This window comes from Nesoenas mayeri, assembly GCF_963082525.1.
Source record: "Nesoenas mayeri genome assembly, chromosome: 1".
Lineage (NCBI taxonomy): Eukaryota > Metazoa > Chordata > Aves > Columbiformes > Columbidae > Nesoenas > Nesoenas mayeri.
This window is the reverse complement of record NC_137541.1, coordinates 105,410,386-105,434,342: the sequence shown is the minus strand read 5'-3', so window position 1 is coordinate 105,434,342 and position 23,957 is coordinate 105,410,386. Positions and strand designations below refer to the sequence as shown.

The 23,957-nt window shown below is 40.2% G+C and overlaps 1 protein-coding gene across 2 annotated transcripts; it reads right to left on the bottom strand.

The window, feature by feature from the left end:
- Window positions 1-47: 47 nt before the first annotated feature.
- On the bottom strand, window positions 48-18,766 carry ZRSR2 (zinc finger CCCH-type, RNA binding motif and serine/arginine rich 2). 2 transcript variants are annotated; one of them, XM_080345829.1, is made up of 11 exons: window positions 18,703-18,766; window positions 16,703-16,782; window positions 16,437-16,533; window positions 16,056-16,164; window positions 15,625-15,711; window positions 13,401-13,439; window positions 11,447-11,562; window positions 8,379-8,592; window positions 6,012-6,067; window positions 5,737-5,846; window positions 48-5,099 (listed from the first exon to the last, which is right to left on the bottom strand). In XM_080345829.1, the coding sequence occupies exons 1-11, from the start codon at window positions 18,747-18,749 to the stop codon at window positions 4,636-4,638; spliced, it is 1,419 nt and encodes a 472-aa protein (XP_080201955.1). In that variant the 5' UTR covers window positions 18,750-18,766; the 3' UTR covers window positions 48-4,635. The 2 variants fall into 2 exon arrangements, with proteins under 2 accessions (XP_080201955.1, XP_080201956.1); XM_080345830.1 differs by lacking the exon at window positions 13,401-13,439.
- Between the last annotated feature and the right edge of the window lie 5,191 nt (window positions 18,767-23,957).

Below are 23,957 nucleotides of genomic sequence, written 5' to 3'. Positions count from 1 at the left end.
TGTAATTAGTTGTATTTTTGCAGAGGAAAGAAGAGGCTACTCAGTGCTAGCTTAAAAAAGGGAAATTTTATTACAGTGCTTAACCTGTTCTTGAGCACTTTATTAAAAAATGTGCGAGTATACTGTGTCCAAGATTAGTTATTTACATCCATTTAAATTGTACAGAAAGCGATAAATTAGCAAGTTTTTGGAAGGCTTACCACATTAAATGTGAAATTTATTGAAGTGGATGTTAAATTGATGTGGTAGTGCCACTTGATTTGAAAATGAAAACAAACCAGATGTTGATTGAGAGAGGGTTCTGGATCATACAGACTCAGTGTTCAGTTCCTTACATGGAATTATAAGCAAGTCAATGCAACATTCACAATGCTAGCTGCAACCAAGAATTTCTCAGATTAATCTGTTCTCCACCCTTCTAAAAGAACTGAACTGGTTGATGTTCTCAGCAAAACCATGGTGAAAACTTACCATGTTGGGGCATTTCTTAAATCTAATGTGAAATTAAAATTTTGTTTCTTAAATTTCCTATCTCATGGAGAGGGAGTGGAAGGAAGCTAAAGAATCAGAATTTTTTGATTGCTTAGGCAAGTAATTGGCTTGAGTGTCGTAATCACTGAACCCATCTTAAATTTGAAGAGGCCTTCCTAAACATCTGCTGTGGCTGCCTTTGTTAAGTTAGCATGTGCCATGGGCTATGCCTGTACAGCTTCCTTGGTGATCAGCCTTGTAGGTTACCAAAGTGGAACTTATCAATGTTCTCTCTCTTTTATTAGAGACAGTGAATTCAGCTGATACATCAGTTCTGAATAGAAGGATATGTGGAATAGTAGGGGTTTATTTTAATTGCAACAAACTTTCAGTGAAAGCAAAATGAGCTGTGCTGTTTAGATGATACAAGAAAGTAAATTAAGCTTTAAAGGTATTAACTAGCATAAACTTTCATGTTTTCTAAGAAGCACTGATCCAGGACAGGAAGCAATAGCATATCTTAAGCAGGCTCTTGCATTTCTTCTGAAAAAAGTTACTTAGCACACAGGAATGTCACTGCAGCAATGCAACACTGAATCTGAGAAAGACATGCTATCATCAAAGGATGCAGAGCTGCGAAGTTATGTAGGATGCATTTCAGTCCACCTGCCCTATAAGCAAGGGAAGGGCTGAAGAGGGAAGGCCTTTTCAGGTGTGCTTGATCCCCCTGTTTAAAAAGCAAGCCTGGCATTCAGCATGTGAAGGTCTGCTGCCCTTCCCACCCTGCGGTGGCAGTGGGCGGCTGCTGTGGCCAGGTAGGAAGGGAAGTCACGTAGGAGGAGCTGCCAGCCAGAAGGTGGAGTAGGCTGCTGGGAGCGGGGAGCCCAGTTCCCTGGTGCTGAGATGCTGCTGGGCAGTAGCACCTACTGCCTGTGCCTGCTGGGACTCTCTGCTACTGGATCCACTGGCTGCCCAACTTGGGCTTGTTCCTGCTGCCAAGGGAGAAGGGCAGGAGTGGTGCCCGTTCCCCAGCCCAGCTGCCCTGTGAGCTGCCTGGTAGGCCCTGTCAGAAAGGGCCCTTGCAGCTCTGTGTGAACCCCGCTTTTATCACTGCTCTAGAGCACCTCAGTGATCTTCACAGAATTCATAATTGAAAATAAAAAAAATAGAATTCTGAAAGCTACTGCTTCTAAGCAGTCATTCAAAACAAAACCTGGCCAATATTAGTTCACTTCATAAGGTCCTTGTATGTGGAATACACAGAATAACACACAGTGCGAACAAGCTGTGCTTTGCAAATGTAAATCCTTTCTATGTTCTTCCGGGGCTTCTCCCCTTCAGAAAAACAATTAAGCTTAACATTTAAAAATTTCTACTCTGTTTCTTCAGAATAAATAGCTCACTTGGCTAATAAAGAAACACAAAACCATGCATATAACACTACTTAAGATTATGAAGTAGGGAAATAACACTGAAATACATGAACTCTGAAGTTGAAGTCCAGGTTTCATGCTAACAAATGCAAACTAAATGTCAGATCTACAGCACTCCATTTCTGTGTAGCAGACAGGGTGCATGTGAAAGTGAATGATAATTATATCTACCAGTCCTACAATGCACAGGTACAGCCAGTAAGTTTGGGTCCAGACCTCAAGAAAAACAGCTGAAGCTTCAGCCATTATAGTAGCAGAAATAGGTGTATTTAAACTTTTACATGCATTTCTTAGTCAGTCTTTAAGAACCTTTTTTAAAAAAATACAGCAGCTCAGCTTCCCAAATCCCATTACAAAACCATGGGGACATGGAGCCTAATTACCTGTGGAATTCTCACATGGGTCTTAGTTGGCACTTGTTTTCTAATCCTACAGAGGCCGGCTTTGCTTGCTTCACCTGACTGGTCACAGGTTCCCACCATGCATTCCACTAAGCTCAGGGATGGATTTTGCCCAGATAATGATCAGCATCAGCCTGCTGCACAACACCGGATGTACAATGTGCTACATACAGATGGCATAAGTCAACTCTTCCACCCGAGGGCTGTAAACGGTAGGCTTGGCTGACCAGCACGAGTCACTGGAGGCAAGTCAGCACCAGTGATAGGAAGATGTCATTGCCCTGTTGGTGCATCTCAGCAAGTAGGAAATGCCAGTTTGATTCTGCTCCATGGAACTGAACAAGAGTTTGCCATATTCTGCACAAGTGACCCAACTAGACAAGTGAGCATCTATGAAAAACAGAAACCTCGGGGAAAATCTGTCTGTAAGGTCTAATCAGAAGAAGATACACTATGAGCAACTGATGGTCACAAATTCCTCAAACGTAACTTAAAACATAGTGCTGTCTATCCTTTGAAATATGCCTTTCAAACAAAGTTGTTATTATTTCAAAAGTTATGCTATTAAATTACAACTCCTACATCTGTTAATAACTAAAACATTTAATCAAATCAACTAAGCTACAATTCTGCCTACAGTTATGACAATATATAGTGAAAGTCGGGTTTGAACTGAACATCAATATATAGCACTTTTGCTGTATTACTCCATATTGGACAACAGTTACACATGAAAGAAGGAAAATGTATAATCAGCATGCTAGGTGTAGTATGCATTTAGAAAAACAAAAATATATATATTATATCCAGAAGCAATGTTCATTCACTCTTAACTATCCTGGAGGAAAACTCTTCTTGCTGTGAGGAATGCTATCACAAAGTTTGGATATCCAGATCTTCTACAGGACTTCGTTGTATTGTTGAGGTCATAACAAGTATCTATTTGGGAGCATTTCATGTCTACTTTAGGCTTCTAACTTAGGTGGTGTGAACTGTACTGCACAGGCAGGAGCCCAAGTTCTTTGGAGAGGCTAAAGAGAGGGAAGTGTCTCTGCAGACCATTCAGGCCACCTGCACCTTCAGTGCCACAAACTGCTCTCTCCAAGTGCCAAAGGACACCTGGGTGCCTAAGGTAAATACCTTAAGTTAAGCAGTGTGAAGTACAGTCCATCTAACAGCACAAGTCTTTCATTTAAAACTGAAGCAATATTTGTAAGGATTTCTCTAATTACAGGTACTTTGCAAACGTAGCTGTCATTTAAAAAATGTTTTGTCCTGATATAACTTCATTTTTATGTATCCTACTTTCCACCTTAACCATAGGGAAGCCAGGCAGTAGGATGCCTTAAACTGTACAATAAGCCTAAAAAGACTTTACATCACGTTCTCCTCTCCAAAACAACTTAAAGTATTGCTTCAGGAATAAAACCCTTCAATTTCTTTAGCCACTCTGCAACCATCGTGGGGCTTCACAACAACATGTGTGTTTGGTTACCAGATGTACACTTTTCCACCACTCCATCGCAGGCTAGGCAGGTTGTTTTCAACTACAAATGGTATGCAACCAAGAGGTATGCAAAGTATTTCCTATCCTCACTTAAGGATTACAAGTGCATGGTCTCCACTCTTACATAGGGATTAAGGTACTGAATAAATTGATTGTTTTTCGGTGTACTTCCTACTTGGTTTTAGCCTACTGCAATCCCTGCAGGCAATTAGCTCAGCAGCTCAGTCAGGGGAGAGAGAAAAATCTGACACTTATGACCACAAAGCTCCTACTGGGCAAGTATTGTACAACCAAACAGTGATATCTTTTAGATCCCTTTTCTCCAACTCATAACATGATTATATTTACTTTGTCTAGAAAAGAGATTTCCCATAAACAGACGGAAAATATAAATGGCAGTCTTCTACACAGACTTCAATTTGCAGTATGCTGTGGTGTGAATTTACAGCACACTGGCTGTTCTGTACTAACTCCTTACAGGGACAGTAAACACTTAACACACACGTAACACAGAAATAAGCATATACCAAATAAGCTTTACTTCTCTTTCTATTTGTACTCAGTATGCATCCAGATGTTAAAGCAGTTCAGAGGGACAGAGTAGCTAGAGTACTTGACATTCACACCTTATATAGGACTTATACTTTTCTGAAGCTTAGCACACAATGAACTAAGTTCCTTTATTAGGAAGAAACATTTTAATGTGCAAGAACACTTTTATTTGAAACTCAAATATATCTGGTGCCCTACTGGAAAGATTTGTCAGCTCTATGTTTGATCAATTAGCAAATTCTAAAAGTAATTCTCTCTTTGTTTTGGGAGTTTAACTATTCTTTCCTCTGCTGCTCGATCTCTTTTTACCCCTGCTCCTCGATCGAGACGAACTCCGACTTCTGCTCCTGCTGCGTGTTCGACTATGACTTCTGCTGCGACTGCGGCCCCTCCTCTTTCTCCCCCTGCTGCGAGACCTCCTCCTTTCTCGACTTCTTGACCTGCCAGACCGGCGCCTTCTCTTGTTTTTGCGGCGATTCTTTTTTCTCTCAGATTCTCCATTTCTTCGATAGGAGTGATCAGGGCTTGGGCTGCCCCTTCTCCTTGACCGGCTGTAATAGTCATCACGATGGCTCGATCTGTTTCTCCTTTCAGAGTTTTTAGACAACTGATTAGTCCGTTCAGGAGAAATACGTATGTCTCTACTGGCATCCCAAAGATCATTGTTTGGATTTTTGAATACATGCAGAAAGTTGCAGTGCTTCCCTCTTGGACACTTCTGCCTTTCAAATAAGCCTGCAACAGATTAGGGTTTGCTTTTTTATGAACGAGACCTGTTAAATCTCTTTCTTCATTATGTACCTACTGGAAAGAAACTTTATTAAACTCAATTTTGCTTCTTCAAACAGAAAAACATGCATCTGACCACCTATCAATTCATACAAGGTTATTTTTCAATGTGTACTTTTCTTGGAATTAACTTATTAACAGCTATGAAAGTTTTAGCTTAAAATGATTTTCATAAATAATTTTACTACCTCAATCTAAGAATGTAATTATAGATAAGTCAAATGTGATAGTTACTGCTAAAAACTGTTGATGGTTCAAAAACCGCTGCTGCTTTTTAAAGAGATAAATTAGTACTTCCTGTAGTTCCACCTTAAGATTATTATTTCCAAAGCTAGGATCCAAACTGTCTTTTCCAGTTCAAGGTAAATCCCATAGAGTGATTCAGACACTTGCATGACATAGTATGAATATTCCCTTTCTTTCCTAGATCTACCCAAGCAAGTTATCATGTTTTTCTTCCAAACAGAAATGAAATGCAACATTAGGCCGATCTGAAAGCTAAAGGCTAATTCCCTCATTATCACTTCCATAAGTACTCTTTCAATAAAAGACATTCTCTTTTCCCACTGTTCATGTGACTCACCACATATAGCAGTCTTCCACCTTGTCACAGGACAAAATTCACAATGAAGCTGTCGGCCTGCATACCATCGTCCACTGAATAGAGCAAGAGCTGCCTGACAGTCCTTCTCCCTTTACAAAGCAAAAATCACACATAGCATTATCACCATGCAATAATTTAAGATGTTACTTACCAATTTTAGGCTCCCATTACAGTATGAGAATGAATCACTTGGATTATACAGTGTTCATAAATGGAGCTTAGTTCTAAAACTTACTAAGATTTCGAGTACTTACGACTGATACTGGACATACACATTTCCTCGCAGGTGAGGCTCATAGTTGCAACTGACCTAAGGGGATGGAAACATTAAGTTAGGGCAGCAGAAGGTTTATGCTATACAGTGGCTCACGCATGTTGAGATGGCAGCCATTCTGATTTGTGACAGCTCATCAATATGAACTTAAATGTGATTTTCTTGTGAACACTTAGTTTTAGTCAAATAAGAGGTCTTGAAGGAAAAAAAAAAAGTCCTTCTGGCTTATTTTTGACTCTTTCCAGCATTATGCTTTTATTAACACTGGGACCTCTGCTTCACTTAGCCCACAGAACAGCTTGTACTCAACTGTCTCACAACTGTCTGGGCCAGCCCTACTGTGTAACAGCCAAATCCTGCTCTGAAAACAATTAGTAGTATCCTCATGTGGAAATGTGGGCTTCATCATGGTAACAGAATGTTTAGAGCAATTTTGCTTCATGGCATCCCTGTAAGATGAGTTAGAAAAGCTGATGTCACTCACTTTCACCGAACAGTTCTGAAACACCTTTTTTTTTTCATAATAATTTAGCATTCAAAGTATACCTCAAGCTCTCAAAATTACGCAATTTAACTTCCAAAAAGCTTGCTGCAAGCAAGCTTGCTGTTACAAAGGATTCTGAGACAGACAGGCCCAAGCATGCTAGAATCCCTTTCTTCAGGTCAGAAGTGTGAGCCCAGCCTCTTTTGCGCCCAGGCCTCTTCCGATATCCCGGAACGGAGCACGTGGCTCCATTCGAGGCACATGGCTCCATTTGTCATTGAAGCCTGACTGACCCTCAGAGAAAACCTCAGGAGCACTGCGTTAGGTAGGGACTTCAGATACAACAACAAACAGTTGTATAATTATTACAGAATAAACAGTCAAACTATTTGAGATTAACACCACCAACACAAGAACAAGCAGGAATGATTTCACCACAGACACTTTTGGGTGGGAAATGTGTTTTGTAAGGATCTGCCAGATTCTGGAGTAGCTTCCAAGAGCAAAGAGCAAGAACAAAACCTTAGGTTACGCTGGAAAGGGAAGCCACCTGGAAGAGGGGCATGTATAATCTGATTCTAAATGGTAGTAGAGACTCAATTCAATCACAGCTAAGATCCCTGCAGCAAACACAAAATATCTAAGCATCTCTAGTATAATCAAAATGCATGTAAGAATTATATTACGATTGCATAATTACTTCAGAAGCTCAGAAATGCCACACTAAAAGCTCTTACCCCGTTATTAGTCATAGGGACCCTAGTATATGCAACTTAACACAGTTGCATATAACAACATTACAAATTTGAGAATCCGAGTTTGATAGTAAGGCAGCATTTCAACCCACACCCCACTGGGAATCTATATCCCATCTTCAGGAATGGAGCACAACCTCCTAATATCCCATGAGTCAAAATATGGAGGGGATACTTCTCCAAAGAAGTTAAGGTTTCTGACCTATAAAGCTCATTACAGAGCTATGGAAAATTCACTTTTTCTACTTTCCTCTTGCTTGAAATGTTAATGCAATCTCAGATCTGAGGCAGCTGTCAGTAGATGGAAACAAAAGGAGAAAAGGCACTGCGTGCCTCCTGGTGACTGCAGGAAATGGCAGGCAGAAAGGGATGCTGCAGTGGCTTTTGCTACAAGGAGATTTCACCATCCAAACTGCATATTTTGGGGCAATATGAGACTGTTACATCATTCATCCCTGAGGTCTCCATTTACAGATCTCTCTTTTGCCCCCATAAGAAATAATAATATAATGGGAAAAATTCAGGAAAGAACATTCAGCATACCAAATGCAGAAACTAGGATGGATGACAAATCTCAACACCATTTATGTAATTTACCTTTTTATAATTCCTCCTACTGAAATACCTACTCTACTATTTAGTTCACTGTCATTTAATTTTATCCAACCAGTCCTAAAATGACATTGGGTGTATACTCCAAATACATTTTATACCCCCACTGTGTCCTTAGGCACAAATAAAACAGCCCAGATATATTTATATTGTCTAACAGTCTTGGTGGAGCCTCTGGGACTTATCACGGGCTAAGAAGAGAAGGGACTGTTGAGCAGTATGAATAACTTGCAGTACAAAAGCACAAGCTTTTATAACAGCTCAGGGGAATGGTAGAGAAGATTGACCCAGGCTAAAGCAATGCTCTGTACCTGCAGTGACAAATTTACAAGTGACATGAGAGATGCATGATTTGGTGTAAGGACACCGTATAGTTCTCTAATGTACATGTGATTAAGCTGGGGCATGCTGGAGAGAATTCCTGTTAAGGCCAGTAAAACACAACTTATGTCGTATATGTTACATATTTAACAAGCTGTTACACTCAGATGCATACCTTGAATTGAACAACCTTCCCCACGTTCTGAAACTCAGGGAGCACGTCCTCGTAGAACTCCAGGAACTGCTGGTAGGTCTCTTCGTCACTGTACTCAAGACTTGCGTCTGTGTCATAGTCATCCCTCCGGCACTGCTCCATGCCAAAAGTAATGAACATCCCTCGAACAAGTAGTGTCTTACTAGATGTTGGATAGTTATGCTTTCGAGAACACCTGGACATTTGTAGCAATGAAACAAAAGAGAAAAGATCAGCACTTTCAGCAGAAGACGCACTTGCCGAAACTTCAAACACTTGCCATTTGGGGTAACAGTTATTACAAAATAAAATCCTTTAGATCAACATATTTCAATTATTAAATCTTTCAGAAGTGAGTTTGAGTATGATCTTAATGCTTTCTGCCATGTATAAACACATTATTGCTTAAAAAAGTATGTCTGCAAAATCTATAGATACCACTAACATAAGAAGAGTTAAAGTATTTTCCTCTAGACTACTAGGGTTACATTTGTTCCCCATTTCTGAAGGACTTTCTAGAAAGATAATGGACAATCTTTTAAGACATTTTGAAGCAAGTCCCTGCCACTCTTTTTGCAAACTGAACAACTTTTACTGAGGTTGTTCTCATCATATGGGGGGCAGGGAGAGGAGTGAGGGAAGAAAAACATGTTTAGACCTGAAATGCGAGGAATACAAGACTGGTGTTTTTCCACTTGTAAAAAAATGATTCTTCCAAGTAAGTTTTATCTTAATCTGCATCTTCTTGGCAGCCATAAAATTATTAGATTCTCCCTCACCATCCATCACATTCAGGCTACCTCCTTCAAATGCAGAAATACAGTTCTCCCCTACAAACCTTTACAATCTTCCCCACAAACCTTTAGATGGATGCTAGATGTTAGCTTCCATGTTTATTTCATTGTGCTTTATGATCTCCATTTCAAATGTTTCCCCAAGCAACTGGGTCATGCACTCTGCAACACATTTCTCCTTTTCATGGCATCATCAAAAAAATAATCAGACTAGTCTACTGGCTTCATCTAGCACTGGCAAAGCCCAGACAAATTGGAGGGAGGTCAGGTCTCAAAATGGGCAATTACCGCCTAGACTTCAGATACGAAGTTTCTTTCCACATCCAGTCAGCCAGAAATTGACTCTCACTTTCTGGTTGACACCTCAGACTTCAAAAACCAAAGAATAACAAACAAAAACAAAAACAAAAAACACACTCAACAAAAAACAGCCTCCAAAACCAAAATTAAAACTGGAGACAATTAATTGGATTCTTTTAACAGTTGAGAAGCTGTCTCCCTTTGCTGTTCTGTTTGAATGATAGAACTCATAATATTATACCAAACCAATATTTTCTGTACATAAAATGAATATAGCACATGACAGAACAAAAGGAATCCCAAGGAAAATTAATGACCCAAAATCCAGGATTATTACAAAATACTAGGGTTTGAATTACTGGGGAAATTAATAACACTGAACTCGGCCAGTTTTAGTTTATTCAAGACAGAGTGAGCTTTGCCAATTTTCAAAAACAGCTCCCAACCCATTCTCCCAGTCCTTATCCTAGCTGGATCTCAGTCCTTCAACTTATGGTTAACACCAGAAGTTAAAAAAGACCAGCATATGAAGGAAGCAGGTATGTGAGGAGGAGGAAGGGAAATGAAGGAGAGGTAGCCAAGATCAACAACTACATGCGAGAGAAAGGCAGAATATGATACTTCTCAGTATTTATTTACCAAGCCTACTCATAGTTCAAAGCAAACCTGATTTTTATCCAATCTATAATTAATCCAAGGAGGTCACCCTCCATTAAATACCACTGAAACAAAAATACAGCAAAGATTGCAAAGAACTAAATGTTTGAAAAGCAAAAATGCTGTCTGCAGTGAAATAGCTGGCCAAAGTTTTATTTAGGAATTCAACATATTTCAGAATAGAAAAAAAGATGTGGACTTTAAGATTCCACAGAGTTGAATTATCACATAATTATCCACAAGACACACCAGAGTGAAGGAAATTACTTCTAGGATAAAGAAAACTCCAATAGATGGTGCACACATATTTTGGTGATACAAGTTAGTAAAATGGCCTTACTAGTTTATGCTGAAGATTCACATAATATGTTTCAGAGTCCTTCCCTGCTGAGCTGTTTTTCCTCCTTAACACACACAAAAATTCAGGGATTTTCTAGCCAGATGCTGCATGTGGGTCATCATCTTTAATCATCGTCAATGAACCTGTACTCTATGAACCCATTTATACTTCTGGCTTCCTCTGTGCCCTCTGGGAATAAGTTTTGCCTTTTGTTTCATATGAGAAAGTGCTTTTTTTTTTTTTTTTTGAAAGCTGGTAAACACTCAGGGACACCTAATTAAACTATTTCACAATAAAAGCAAATAATCCTTCCCATCCTACTCTATAGTTCAATGTTAGCCACTGTTCCTACGGAAGCTGTTCATCACCTCTGACCTTCTTGTTGCCCTTCTCTCTTCTTGCCTTTTACTTCACTTCTTTTTGAAATAGGGTACCCATGACAGTATATTAAAAAAAATAATCAAGAATAAATGTATCATGTAATTAAACAGTATACAAACAGGAAGCTTCTGGAAGCTACACAGCAGCTTTCTCAACTGTGCAGGTGAACCTTAACTTGCTTTAGTCCATTTGAGATTTTATTTTAATTTTTTAAAACATGCAGCATATGCAAATTTACAAGACAAAAGACAATCTCTGACATATCACGCCTTTACTAATAGCAGAAATCAAATATATTCTGTCTGAATGTATCTGTGCATCTGTCAGAGCTAAGGAAAAGTCAGTCTGACCAATATAACCAGAATGCACCATCAGTAATATGCCATAACAATAAATAGTTCAGCTCCAGCCAGGCAATACTTTTGCTCTCAATGTCTAGTTCCCTCATGAATAACAGAACCAGATCTGAATAAATGAAAGTAATTTATATAGCAATTTTTCTTCTGTTTGCATATGACCTATGCTTCCCTTTCATCTCTCCAAAACACTTCTATGCTGGTAAATATTCAATTGATTACCTGTCTCCGAATCGGCAGGAACCAGTTTTAATATAGAATGGGCAATTCGCTCTGTCCTTCTCTGTTCCTATATTCTCTGGGGGCTCTGGGTTATGCCAGGTCACACCATTCTCCAGCTGTGGAAAAAAAAAATCCATTAAAATACACAGAAGTCAGAAAAGAATAAAGAGATGTAATATCAAAATAAAACTACCAATTAAATCCATGTGCAGTTATGAGCACTGCATTACTACAAGGCAAGCTGAACCTATTTTAGGCATTGTTTTATAAAGCTGCCAAGTGCCTTAGGTCTCTGATGACACAAACCTCTTTTTGTGATAACTGTTCAGTTTTAACTCTATATTCATGTGTTGTGCTTTTTAGGTGTGTGTGGTTCTGTTGTTTTTAAAATCACTAAACCAGATGTTTTCTTTTACTAAAGGAAAAGCTTCTTAAGATTTTATAACCAAAAGGTACAATAATATTTGCTTCTCAAACAATAATTTCATTTGTCATCTATGAGAATTCCAAATATTGAGATAGATTCTTTCCATTCAGGTAAGCACGTTACCTACATCATTCCAGGACCCAGTGAACAGTACTTTATACACCTAGGAGTTAGAAAGGCAGGACTATTCACTTATTTATCTTTGCAACAGCTCAAAGCTTAGTAAGGTTATCACTGTGACTTTTTATGCAGCTAGAAAAGTCTGAAACAAAAGAAACATCCCAAAAGACAGAATTAAAGCAAATTAAATTCATAGTTATCAAATTAAAAGCCTCCATACTGCTCATCTCAGGCCATTAAGATTTCTTTAATTCAAAATCAAATTATCAAGTTGCAAGTGTTGACTGACTAAAAACAAAACGCACATTTTAAAAAGGGAATTTTCATTTTGTTAGCCAAAAGATCTGTAAAGCAGACTAGCATAAGTTCTTGCTTTAAATCAACTGAAAACTCTATTTACAAGCATCATTTGACCCTGCTACCGGTTCTGTTCATGACTCTCAGCCGTAATTTTCTTTCAACAAAACAGCACTGTCACTTCAACAGTGTTAACAGCAAGTAACTAAATCCTGAACTGATACTATAATGGAGTCTATAACATACCACATTTCTGCCTATTCCTTTGCAGAAAGGGCTGCTAATACTTCTTCAGCTCCGGGCAGGTAGTAGTTCAGAGCATTTTTCTACCCATATTAAGAAATAAAAGATTCCCTACCTAAAAAACTGTTTATACATCACTCGGAACTGAATATAATTCCAATGTAGCTATGGCAATCAACGTACAATGGGTTAATTAGGTTAAAACTTATTTTTCAGATTCAGGCAGTGATTTAAGCAAAGCAAGAATCTTCACAAATTTAACTGTATGACAGGGACAAAAAGCCAAATTATTATTTAAGGTAACAGGAAAGACTGAATTAATCCTAAGATTCAAATGAAGACTGCAGTCTTCTTTACTACACACTTTCAGCTTGAGATGTGTGCGCTTCCAGGAACACAAGCAGTCAGCTTCTCCCTCCCTCCCCCACCTTTTCTTTTTTTTCTTAAGGATCTGTTCCCTCCTCAACTGCTGAATCCTTTTATCTAGAGCCTGCCATCTTCTTAAAAAGACAGGTTTGTCCTGCCACCCAGAAAGACTGACAGATTTATTTAGAATTCTAATTCACAAATAAACCATTATGGACAGTGGCTTTTAACAGCACACAGCAGTATTTCCAGCTTCATTTTGACTCAGATCTCCTGAACAGGAATAAGCATGCACAACTGCACTGCCACCAACCAGCCAGAAATATACTTAATTATGTTCCACACAGTAAATAATTGTTTACAGCTCATGCAAGCCACTAACTATTACATTTATTCAGGACATCAGGTTCTTGAAACAGATGGACAACATGCTAGAAGGTAAACACCGGATGGCAATTAAATTACTTCTCAGTTCTTTTTCAAAACGTCTCTTGAGCATACCTGGCTCTCAGCTTGATCCAGCATCCTCTGCACAGCTGCCTATAAATGGTGCAAACACAGGACTAGTGAAAACCCTGAAGACATGCAAAACATCTGATTTCTTCAGTTAAGAACCTAATTTACAATACTCAATGATTATGCATAATAAAAGTTTGATTGGGGGTGGCTTTAAAAAACAAAGTTTTACTTTTCCTCTGTAGCAATACCTGTACTACAAAGCCATTAAAGGATACATCAGACAAGACTCTCAGGCAGATGATATTCTAATCTTAATGCTGGAAAACCTGAAAAGTTTAATCTTCTTATTTTTTAAAACTATCACTGAACTACTGAGCACTTAAACAATCTCCTGCTCTAATACTCAATCTGATTACAGTTAAATTAATAATCATTTAGTTGCACTAAACTTTTAAACTTAGAACTTTTTACATAACACACAGAAAAACCCATTTCTTAGTGAGCCTCTGTTATAGCAAAACATGTAACTGTTAAGAAACTTTAATATCATAAATTCATTGTATCTAGCCTTCCAATAACAGGAAATCAATAGGGATATTCCTTCCCTTCCTTCTTCTAAGTGGGCTGAGAAAAACGAAAAAGTCGTTCTCCAAAACTGGCTGAAAAATCCGTTCTAACACATTATTCTAGAATAAAGTTCCAAGAAAAAAAAGACATTTAAACATGACCAATACAAGAAAATATGCCAGCATTGTTCTAGTTTGGAAGAGAATTAATTAAATTTAAAAAGAGGAAGAGCAAATAACAAAATTTAAAAATGCAATCCAAGTGAGAACCCAGACAGCATCTGGTACTAGCCAAGTATGTCAGTTATTATCCACCCAATTAAATAAATAAATATTAAAAATTAAAACAAAAATGGCCAATCAAAACCAGAAAAATCTATTTTCTCATCTGAGGGAGGAAAAAGATAATTTTAATCAGTAAGTCAGAATTTGAATAAACTGCTGTTTCAAGAGACAGGCCAAATCAAGTGAACAACTTTCCTCTGCAGAAAAGAGTGGCTCCACACCCAGATGTGTACTCAAGTTTCCCTCTGGGTGCTTATCAGTGCCCTGTATGAGCCAATTTAACTCACTAAACCAGTAAAATAGTAACCCAGAAAAAAATAATTAAACAAACCAATAGCCCACAAAAAAAGTTCCACCTACTACAGGGAACCAAATCAGCCCACTGAGGGCTTGGACTAACCTAGACACAAAGAGAGGGAAGGAACAAAATCCCACTGTTATCATGGTTCAGCTCTCTTAGAACAATATCTCAACCTTAAATGAAGGACATGACTATCATTTTCTCTCCCTATTTTGCAAAGAGAGAAATGGACACTTAACACAAGAGGAAATAAGACAGGAAATACAACAACTGCTGTTATTTTTAATTCCTCATGCAAGTGTTATGCAATCAGAGACACAAACAACTATTAAATGCAGGAGACAATACTACTTGTTCCTGTTGCTACCAGACACAGTAGCAAGACATCTCCCGGTAAAATGACTGGAATTTTCTACTATTGTGGAACAGCTAAAAAGACCAGATCCTAGAAAGCTGCAATCACCCTTCACTGGTGACATGCTAGTCCTCACATTGGATTTCTGTACAGGACAGCTTACATGTAGGTCATTCAACTTCTAAAACTTAAGAAGAATGTATCATTAACAGAAATGTTATCATGACTAGAATCTTCAGCATCACTTTTTTCTCCACTCAAGGAGCTCTAAAAAATAAAAAAAAGATACATCCTGTTGGATCAGTCAGGTAAAGAAGAGCTGTAATATATCTTTTGATTAAGAACTGTGTTAAGGAACAGCAGCAATGTAATTCCATATTCTCATTGGGCATTTTCTTCAACACTGGCTGTGTTCAACTGGGTCATAAGTAAGGATTATCTTTGCACAATGCAAAAGGTGCACATATCAGAACATACATTCACAGCGTGGCTTTGTATTTAACTGATGCAAAAAATTACATACCATGAACAGCCAGATGCGTTAAAAGTAGCTAACCTTCTAGGTATATGGATTCACTAGATCTTCTTTGACATCGATTAATAGTTTCAGGAATTTAGACAGAATGTAAAGAAGAAGTAACTAACATATTTGTATGTTTGCTAGTTGTAATAAAATCACTCCTCAACATGCAAAGATTGTTGCATCTGATAATGTAAGAGGATATGTAACATGTTTATCCTCCCACTGCCAGGAATCACCTCTCTCTCTCTCTTCTCCTGTTGCTTCTGCTGTGCCACTTCTCTCTCTTTTCTTTGCTGCTCTTCCCATTCTTCTTTGATCTTCCTCTTTATGATTAAAAACAAACAAACAAACAAAACAAAATAAAAACAACAAAAAAAGGAAACAAATGCTTTATAATCATTCAAATTCAAAACTATCATGTTGGACTACAACTCCTTGACCACTAAGCTTTCATCCAGCCATAAGCAACTAAACTTCTGGACAAAAACCCTTTTAAAAGATTCTTTCATTTTTTTAAATTTACTCTTTTAGAATGGAAGAAAGAAGAGCTTATGCTTTCAAACATACCAACATCAGGAAAACTGGGTCCACTATGAAACAGTAAAAGGTGTTACACCAAGTCTACCTTACTGCCAGACACAACTGTAACACTCAGTTTATACGTCACCTCTTCTTCTTCTTGACGTTTTCTTGCAGCCTCTTCTTTTTCTTTCTTAAGCTTGAACTCTTCTTGGGCCTTTTCTTCTCTCAGCAACCACTGCTCATGTAGTTGTTGTCTATCAAGGGAACGAGATAGCACTTAGACAAAATTTAATGACTATCCACAACCGATGCATTTGTCATACAGATAATTCAAAGTTATTAGTTCAGCAATAATTACAGCTTATCAAATCTTCTTTAAATGAGAAAATTCCATGGGAATCATTCAGGCTTTATAGAAAAACTGTGTTGCCTGAAATATACAAAAATTATTCACTTTCACAAGTTATATGAAATCAACTACAAATGTATCTATAACTGCATAAATGCCACTTTCTAAATTTTTCACCTTTCTGCCTCAAGTTTCTTTTCTTCCTCTTCTTCTTCCTCTTCTTCCAGTTCCTCCTCTTCCTCCTCAGACACAGATTCATCTTTTTCTGTAGCTTCTGAGAAAAACACAGAAGAATGCATCTAAATACTACATGTTACAGTCAGCAAAGAAACATAAAATTATATCCTTTTAAAAATTGAAAAGAACAAAACAAAACAAAACAAAACAAAACAAAACAAAATCAGTACTAGTTCCATTGACAATAAAAACCACTTCATGGTTACCTGAGTCTCTTAGTTTTGCAAGAGCCTGCCGCTTTTTTTTTCGCTTTTCTTTCTTCAGAATAGCTCTGTATTTTTGATGGCTGGAGATAAGAGAATATTATTTACATTAAAATAGTCCAACAAAGGATTTTTACTGTCATACATCAACATGATTTACATCAGTAGTACAAGACCCCACAAACTGCAAATTTAACAGCTATTAATACGAAACAGTAACTCTACAGGGACACCTGACATGACAATGAAATCTGTAGCTATGTTGTTAAAGGTGCATGTAGACAGCAGCAGCGATCACATTCAGACACAACACAGATGGTCTCATCCTTTTTGAGCTCTGTAGTATTTGACATTATCACCAACTCCATGAAATCTCCTTTAGTTCCTGAATCTTGGTCACTAGATAAGATTAAGGAAGAAAAATTTGGAGATCTCCTATCCCATAATTCTGACATGCCTTTCAAGACATTCTAGTCTTCCTCTATTTTACAGGGTATGAAATTTTAAGTCACTTCCCTTCTCCCTTGATATTCTTCATAGGCAGCAGTCTTAGTGTATTGATAACAAAAGCACACTTAGCAACCACCACAGATAATGCTCAGGTCTACTCTTCTGCGACTGAAGCTTGGCCAGACTCATCCTTGTTTGTCTGACAGCTCTGCAAGGCTGCCTACAAACAGCACCATTATTCCATTATGGTTAAAAAGCCTGTAAATATCTAAGAGTCTTTTTGCATCAAGCCCTTTTTCTGTCATTTTTCATTCTAGCTCTCTTCTTTCTAGCCAGCATGTAATGGAAAAATAGGAGGGAGGGATGCCCTTCAAGTCTTGTCATTCTGCCAAGCCAAATATTGACAGATCAAATCTTCCATTTTCAGAATAGGTAATTATAAAAAATTCCACAGGTCTAACTCAGACAGCCAAAACCTCACCCACATCTCTAACCCTTCTGTTCAGGGTTACTCATAAGCTCACCATCTGCACACCTGTGCATGCTATCAGTAACACCATGGTGGTTGTTGCCCTGGCAGCAGAGTGCTTTCCCTCGAAGACCAAACCCTGACTGCATGCTCTGAGCCTTCCACCTTTGACTGAGCCTGGCAATGCCTCCTGTAATATCACCTGCCTGAAACCAACCTCATCTGCTCAGCAGGTGCCTAGGGCTGGCAAGCGAGGTCACCACCTTCCCACTTTCCAGGCTTTCTTAGATGTTCTTTAAGCCCAAGAATGGAACAGAGAGAGAGGAACTCTCCTCACTCCCAGGCCACAGCAGCACACATGGAGGTGGGCAAAGTGCTGATGTGCAAGGAACCGCTGCTGGGCTGGGGCTCGCCTCCCTTTCCAGCCACACAACACTGGAGAACGTGGCCACTCCAGCAACAGGGAAGCGTAGGTGCTTGCGAGAACTATGAGGCCTGGCCAGGGGATCCGCCACCTGAAGAGGGAACGGGACAAGGCCCAGCGCGGGCACGCACACGACGGCCGCCTCGCCGCGCCCCGGCCGCCGCCCAGCCTCGCGCCGCCCCACGGCCGCCGCTTCTCTCGGAGCGCGGGAGGCTGACCCCCGCCCCGCTGGGCAGCAGCAGAGGCCCGGCGGCGGCCGCCCGAACGCGCTCGGCCGGGGCGCAGCATCGCCGGTTCCCCCCGCCGCCGGGCAGCGCCGAGCGCCCCGCGCCGCTGCGCCCCACCAGCGCCGCCCCGCCCCTCGCGGCCCCGTCCGCCGCTCCCCCGTGCCAGGCCGCGCTCCCAACCGCCGCCCCCGACGGGCGCCAGTTACCGCCCGCCCCCCCGCGCGCGGCGGCGGCCGGCCGGCCATGGCCGCTGCTGCACGTAGCTGCGCCACTCCCAGGCCCGGCCGCGAGGCGGCCTCCATCTCGGCTGTCATGCGGCCGGGCGGTCGCAGGCGGGGCTGGGCCGCGACCCTCCTTATGGATCCCCGGTGTCTTCCCCTTCCCTCCGGAGGCGGCAGGGAGGACCCAGCGCCAGCACCGGCTTCAGTCTCACCTCAACTTCCCCAGAGGGGACTCGGGCAGCAACATGGGCGCCGCCATCTTGCGTTACCAAGGGGATGTCACGTGACCTTGCGGCGGAAGGGCGCAAAATCCCTTCCGGCAGCCGCGCGGGGAACGGCTGGGGCGGTGACAGTGGTGGGGGGGCGGTGCGCGGTGGGAGCGTGTGCACGCACGCGCCCTGGGCGACCGTTAGGGAGCCGTTGTGGTGCGCGGGTTCCAGTGCTCGCGAGCACGCCTTGCAAAGGGCGCTTGTGTCCCGGGGCTGGGCAGCGCAGCGGCTGATAGGGGAGCGTTCCGGGGCTTGGTCGTTGTGCCGGGCGGGCAGGAGCACCTTAACGGCGAAACGGGCCGCTAAGGACAGAACCGGGAGGCGCCGGGGCTGATGGGCTGGGGTTACGGTTTTCTAGCCGGTTGTGTTAACAGTAACCACCCGAAGTTACAGTAGGCCGAACCGGCTGGGTAGTGAGTGCGGGGGGAAGGAGGAGCAGCTTTGGGTGGTTTACATGTCACTGACTGGCACAGATGCTTTTGGTGTTTTCACACATTTTTAGAGCTGCCTTTGCAAAATTTGGAAAACAAGACCAGAGCAATTCACACCTCATCTTTTAAAGATGAGGTGGAGTTTGTTTTATTCTTCCTGTCAAGAGCTTTTAGAATTTAGCGAGTGCACTGAGAAGTAGCATTTTAAATTTCAGTTTACTAAACTCTCTTGAAAAAAAGAAAATCATCCCAATAAATCTTCTGTTATGGTATCTATAATTTTCCCAGCCCTGCTGTGTAGAGCAGTGCATATGGTGTGCGGTGTCACAGTCTGGCATTTTTTGCCCATGGCAGCATCTATGCTGTGTGGATGCTCCCCAGCTGTAGTAAGTAGCTGTTGACAACTTGTGCTCTTTTGTGAAATATGTGTGGAAACGTGAGATGTGTGATGTCTGCCATGGGGCGAGCTCCTTGTGTGTCTCTTGGCTGCTGTGAACATGAGTGATAAACGGCTGCCCTCGCCTAAGGCTCTCAAAGAGCTGAGGGAAGTCAGAGCGACAGTATAGCTGGGGCATACCAGACAGGTATATTGGTGAATTTAGGTGACACTGCTGATATATTATCATTGTAATCACTGAGGCATGCTACCTGTCTTGATTATGAGCATATTTTGTGGCAGGAAGTGAGTTACAACACACAGACCATCAGGGATATGATGGGTTGAAATACGCAATTTGTCAGTAATTAGTTCCTCGGCAACGTGTTATAGATTGCAGCTTTCAGAGGCAATGAGTTTGTAGGTTTTATTTGAGTATGTTTTGCATAGCTGTTGATAATATACATTGTTGATTAAGATCTAGATTATTGTCAAAAGCCACAATGTGGGAGCTTGGTTTGTAAATCCTAGGGGTAGTGTATTGCATAAATAGCCTGAACTGCTGGCAGTGAAGTATACCAGGGCAAGCTTTGTCAAAATCAGGCTAATTGACTGTTCTGTTCATGAACAGCATAATGAGTCTCCTCTTATTTATTCTAACACTCAGTGAACTTATTCAAAGCAAGCAGGTGACTGCTGTAGTCAGCAGTTACATTTGCAGTTTGACCAATTAACATTCAGACCATGACCTCTGTGCTATTACTTAGCTACATTTCAGATTCTAAATTGTCTTTTAAAATGAAGGCATTGACATCACTGTTACTTTTACTGTTCACTTGTGCAGAACATACATGTAAAATAACACATAATGTGCTGCATACAGAAGATGGCAGTATTGTGCGTTTTACAGCTGATGGACTGATGGACCGGTGATAGTTTTATGAAACACATTTGGTTGTGTTTTTTCAAATCTTATTTCATTAAAGAATTATTCCAACTGTAATTTTTGTCCTCCTTTTAACAGAGCAATTGTCATAACAACAACCTTCCTTTAAAGTATTTATAAGTAACAATTGAGAAATTCAATAATTTCTTTCATTAGTATGGTACATGTCATTTTGGTACTTTGCCAGTGTACTTGGGGAAAGAACCATCTTAAGCTTATATGTTTGAGTAGCAAAAAGGAAGGTCTCTTTATAAGAAAACACAAAATACATCAGTTGTTACAGATGCTCATAATAATTCTAGAAAAAGCTATCATACTTCTTTGAAAGAGGAATACAATAATTGTGTTTTTCTCCATTTTGTGTATTGTCATTAATTTATACATGTAGCAGCAGCTTGATATTCAAGTACAGGTGCAGAATTCCTTACAATTTAATTGATATATTGTCAGAAAGAAACAAATACAGCCATCCCAGGCAAAATTTGTCCTCATAATAATTTTGCCATATGTTCTGGTAGAAGAGTGGTACCATTCCTCAACGAATCATACGGCTTTTGTTTTCCAGGCCGAAGAAAATGAATGTAAGAGCTCGCATGGGAAATGACAGCAAATCAGTAGTGTAGATTTGGTTGACTCCGAAAATATATGTTTATGAGGAGACATTCAGGAAGTGTGGGTTTGAGATGGGATGTGCTCAGTTTTCCTTGGCACTTCAGGGCTTAGGCTGTGCCATGAACTCATTAGTGAAGTTGCAGCAGTGCTGTCCCTCCCCTCTGTGCTGGATGTTGCTGTTTGTTTGTTCTCTGTGCCAGCCCCATTGTGAGTGATCCTTGGTGCTTTCCACTGCAAAGTGCGTGTTTCAAGTCAATATATGTGAACTCCAGAGAGTACATCCTTCCCCCACCTGCTGCCTAATGGCTGCACTGCTGTCTCAGAGGGTAAACAGTTTCTCACATACTGTCTCCTTCTGTGAGCATGGATCAAAACTTTGTGACAATGTAAGTCACATTTGCATTATTACAATGATGATGGTGGTGGCAGGCCTTATTCAACACCCTATTTGCCTAGAAGTTACTAAAAAACCTCCCATTTAACGAGACTAATGCTGCATTTGATCAGCCAGCACAGGTCTGTTTGATGGTACTGGTATCCCTTGAGCCTAATCTCACAGACTTCTGATGCCTGCAAAAGTTGTGCAGTGTTTATTGTTTCTGTTGCACCTGGGGAGCTGCAAAGCACCACGTACAATTAGACCTGCAGTTCTCCAGGTACGTTTCCATGAGTGACTAATGCTGACAGTAACACATTGACTTTTTCCTTGTAAGAGCTGAGCACCACTATTTAAGACTAAAGATTAACTTTCTCAGAGTTTAAAACTGTTAATTTGTCAAATTTGAAAACTGAGGTTAAGTTTGGCCATAGCTGTTAATTAACTTATATGATAGCTATCAATATTTTACTTTTCTGGGATTTTTCCATTTCAAAGACATTGGAAGAAGTGGAAAAGTACGCTGCTAATCACATTGAGAAGATGGAAGGGTTATGTTTGTTTTACTAAGTCATGTGCTTTCTTGAAATTTCAGTCCTCTTGATTTGTTTGGAAGTCCAAGTTATGGTATACTATTAATTATATACATACAGATAATACATGAACTCCTGGAGGCCACAAGCACTGAAAAAATGAGAGATACTGTTCTTTTCAACCAGAGAGACAAATTCATTTAGTACAAGAAGAGAAATAGTTCTTTGCACTAGTTCAGTGATATTTCTAGGATGCAGATCGTCTGTGAGATTCTGCATGGCCTTGACTTGTAGCTCAACAGTAGTTAGGAAAAAACAAAGGTACTATAAAAGAGGAACTATTTAAAAATCCAGTACCTCACAAAGTACTGAATTAAAGGTATACCTTGCATCTATGCATGTCAATTGTTATTTGTTCAGGCAAACTGATGCCTGAGTGATTAATCAGTGGCAAAATGCAGGCGTGCTTAAATAGTGCTACATATCTGGCCAAAATGGGAGAAAAGAGGCTGGGCAGAAAGTCATCCATGCATGTAGATTTATTACAGAGATAATGGAGTGACAGAATGTTACGGTGTGTTTTAAGACAGTATTAAAAAATGTCATTGATTTGAAGAAACATTAGCTTTCTACTAGTACCTGATCTAGGCTTGCTTGTCCACCTGGCTTGTTTAAAAAACATGTTGGCTTTGGAAAAAGATTTATAGGTGTGCAGCAATTGGTTGCTTATGTGCATTGCTTTGTGTGCATACAACTGGATAAACACACGGGCAGTCAGCTGGGTGTCTGTGGCACACATCCAAGTTGCTGTGCACATATATATCAACTGCATGGTGCTCTTCCTGTGAGCTCTGGGTTGGGGTGTTCATCACAGTACTTCTCCTGGCCTCCTCTCCCCTCCATCAGAAAAATCATTTGTCTTGCTGCTTGCCAGCAAGATAAACTGGGGAAAATCAGCCGTTCTGGCTGGAAGTCAGCAGCCCTGATTAGGGAATCCAGTCATGTCTAAGGTTGTTCCTGCTGGGTGTCAATGTACTTTGACACCGGTTATGTGTGATTCTGAGGGAAAGAACGGATTTACAGTGATTTACAGCGGGGAGAAGTGATGCTGCATGTTGATGTTCAGTTCTATTTGCCTTCTGGCAGCAGGGAAAACACTTAGCTTTCTCATTCTCTTCCTAAGTTTCCGAATATTTTCCCCAAAGGTACAACAAAATTCAAATATTCATTATTGAAGCAACACACAGAAGTTTAGCATGAAACTGATTACATTTGTGTTCTTTTGAGATATTTTTTTATATTACAAACATCACAGAAAACTGATAGTCTTCCATACATCTGGACATATTTTAGTGCACTCCTTTTGATGTGTGTACATACAGTGTGTTAATTTACCAATGATCAGAAATGAACTCATCGCTTTTTGTTTTCATAGGCATAGATTGAATGTCAAATCAAATAACGTGTCCAATAGTTTTGTACTCAGGACTGGTTGCCTAGTGAGAGTAAACAGACACCTGGGAATCAGCTTGATTTAATGATTTTTAAAGATGGGATATCAAGTCCTTTAACAGTGGCCTCTAAAAATAAGATTAAATTAGTGAAACAATAAGTTCTCCATTACCTGAAAGTCCAAGTATTCTTGCACAGTAAATACTGGTTATTGTTTTCCATAAATTCAGTCCCCTAGTTAAGTAAAACTTTCTCACTGGTAGTCATTCTTGTGAAGGTCTTTGGGTTTGCAGTCTCAAGACACACTTATCATTGCTAGAGGACCAATGGAAAAGTAATTTCAAAGTGATCTTCAATTTAGGAACTAACCATTAATCAGAGTGACCACAGGGGGAGAACAGCAGCCGAGTGGAAAAAAATAAACCTGTCTTGCTGCCCAGATTGCAGAGAATGTTCAAGTACTTGGGATACA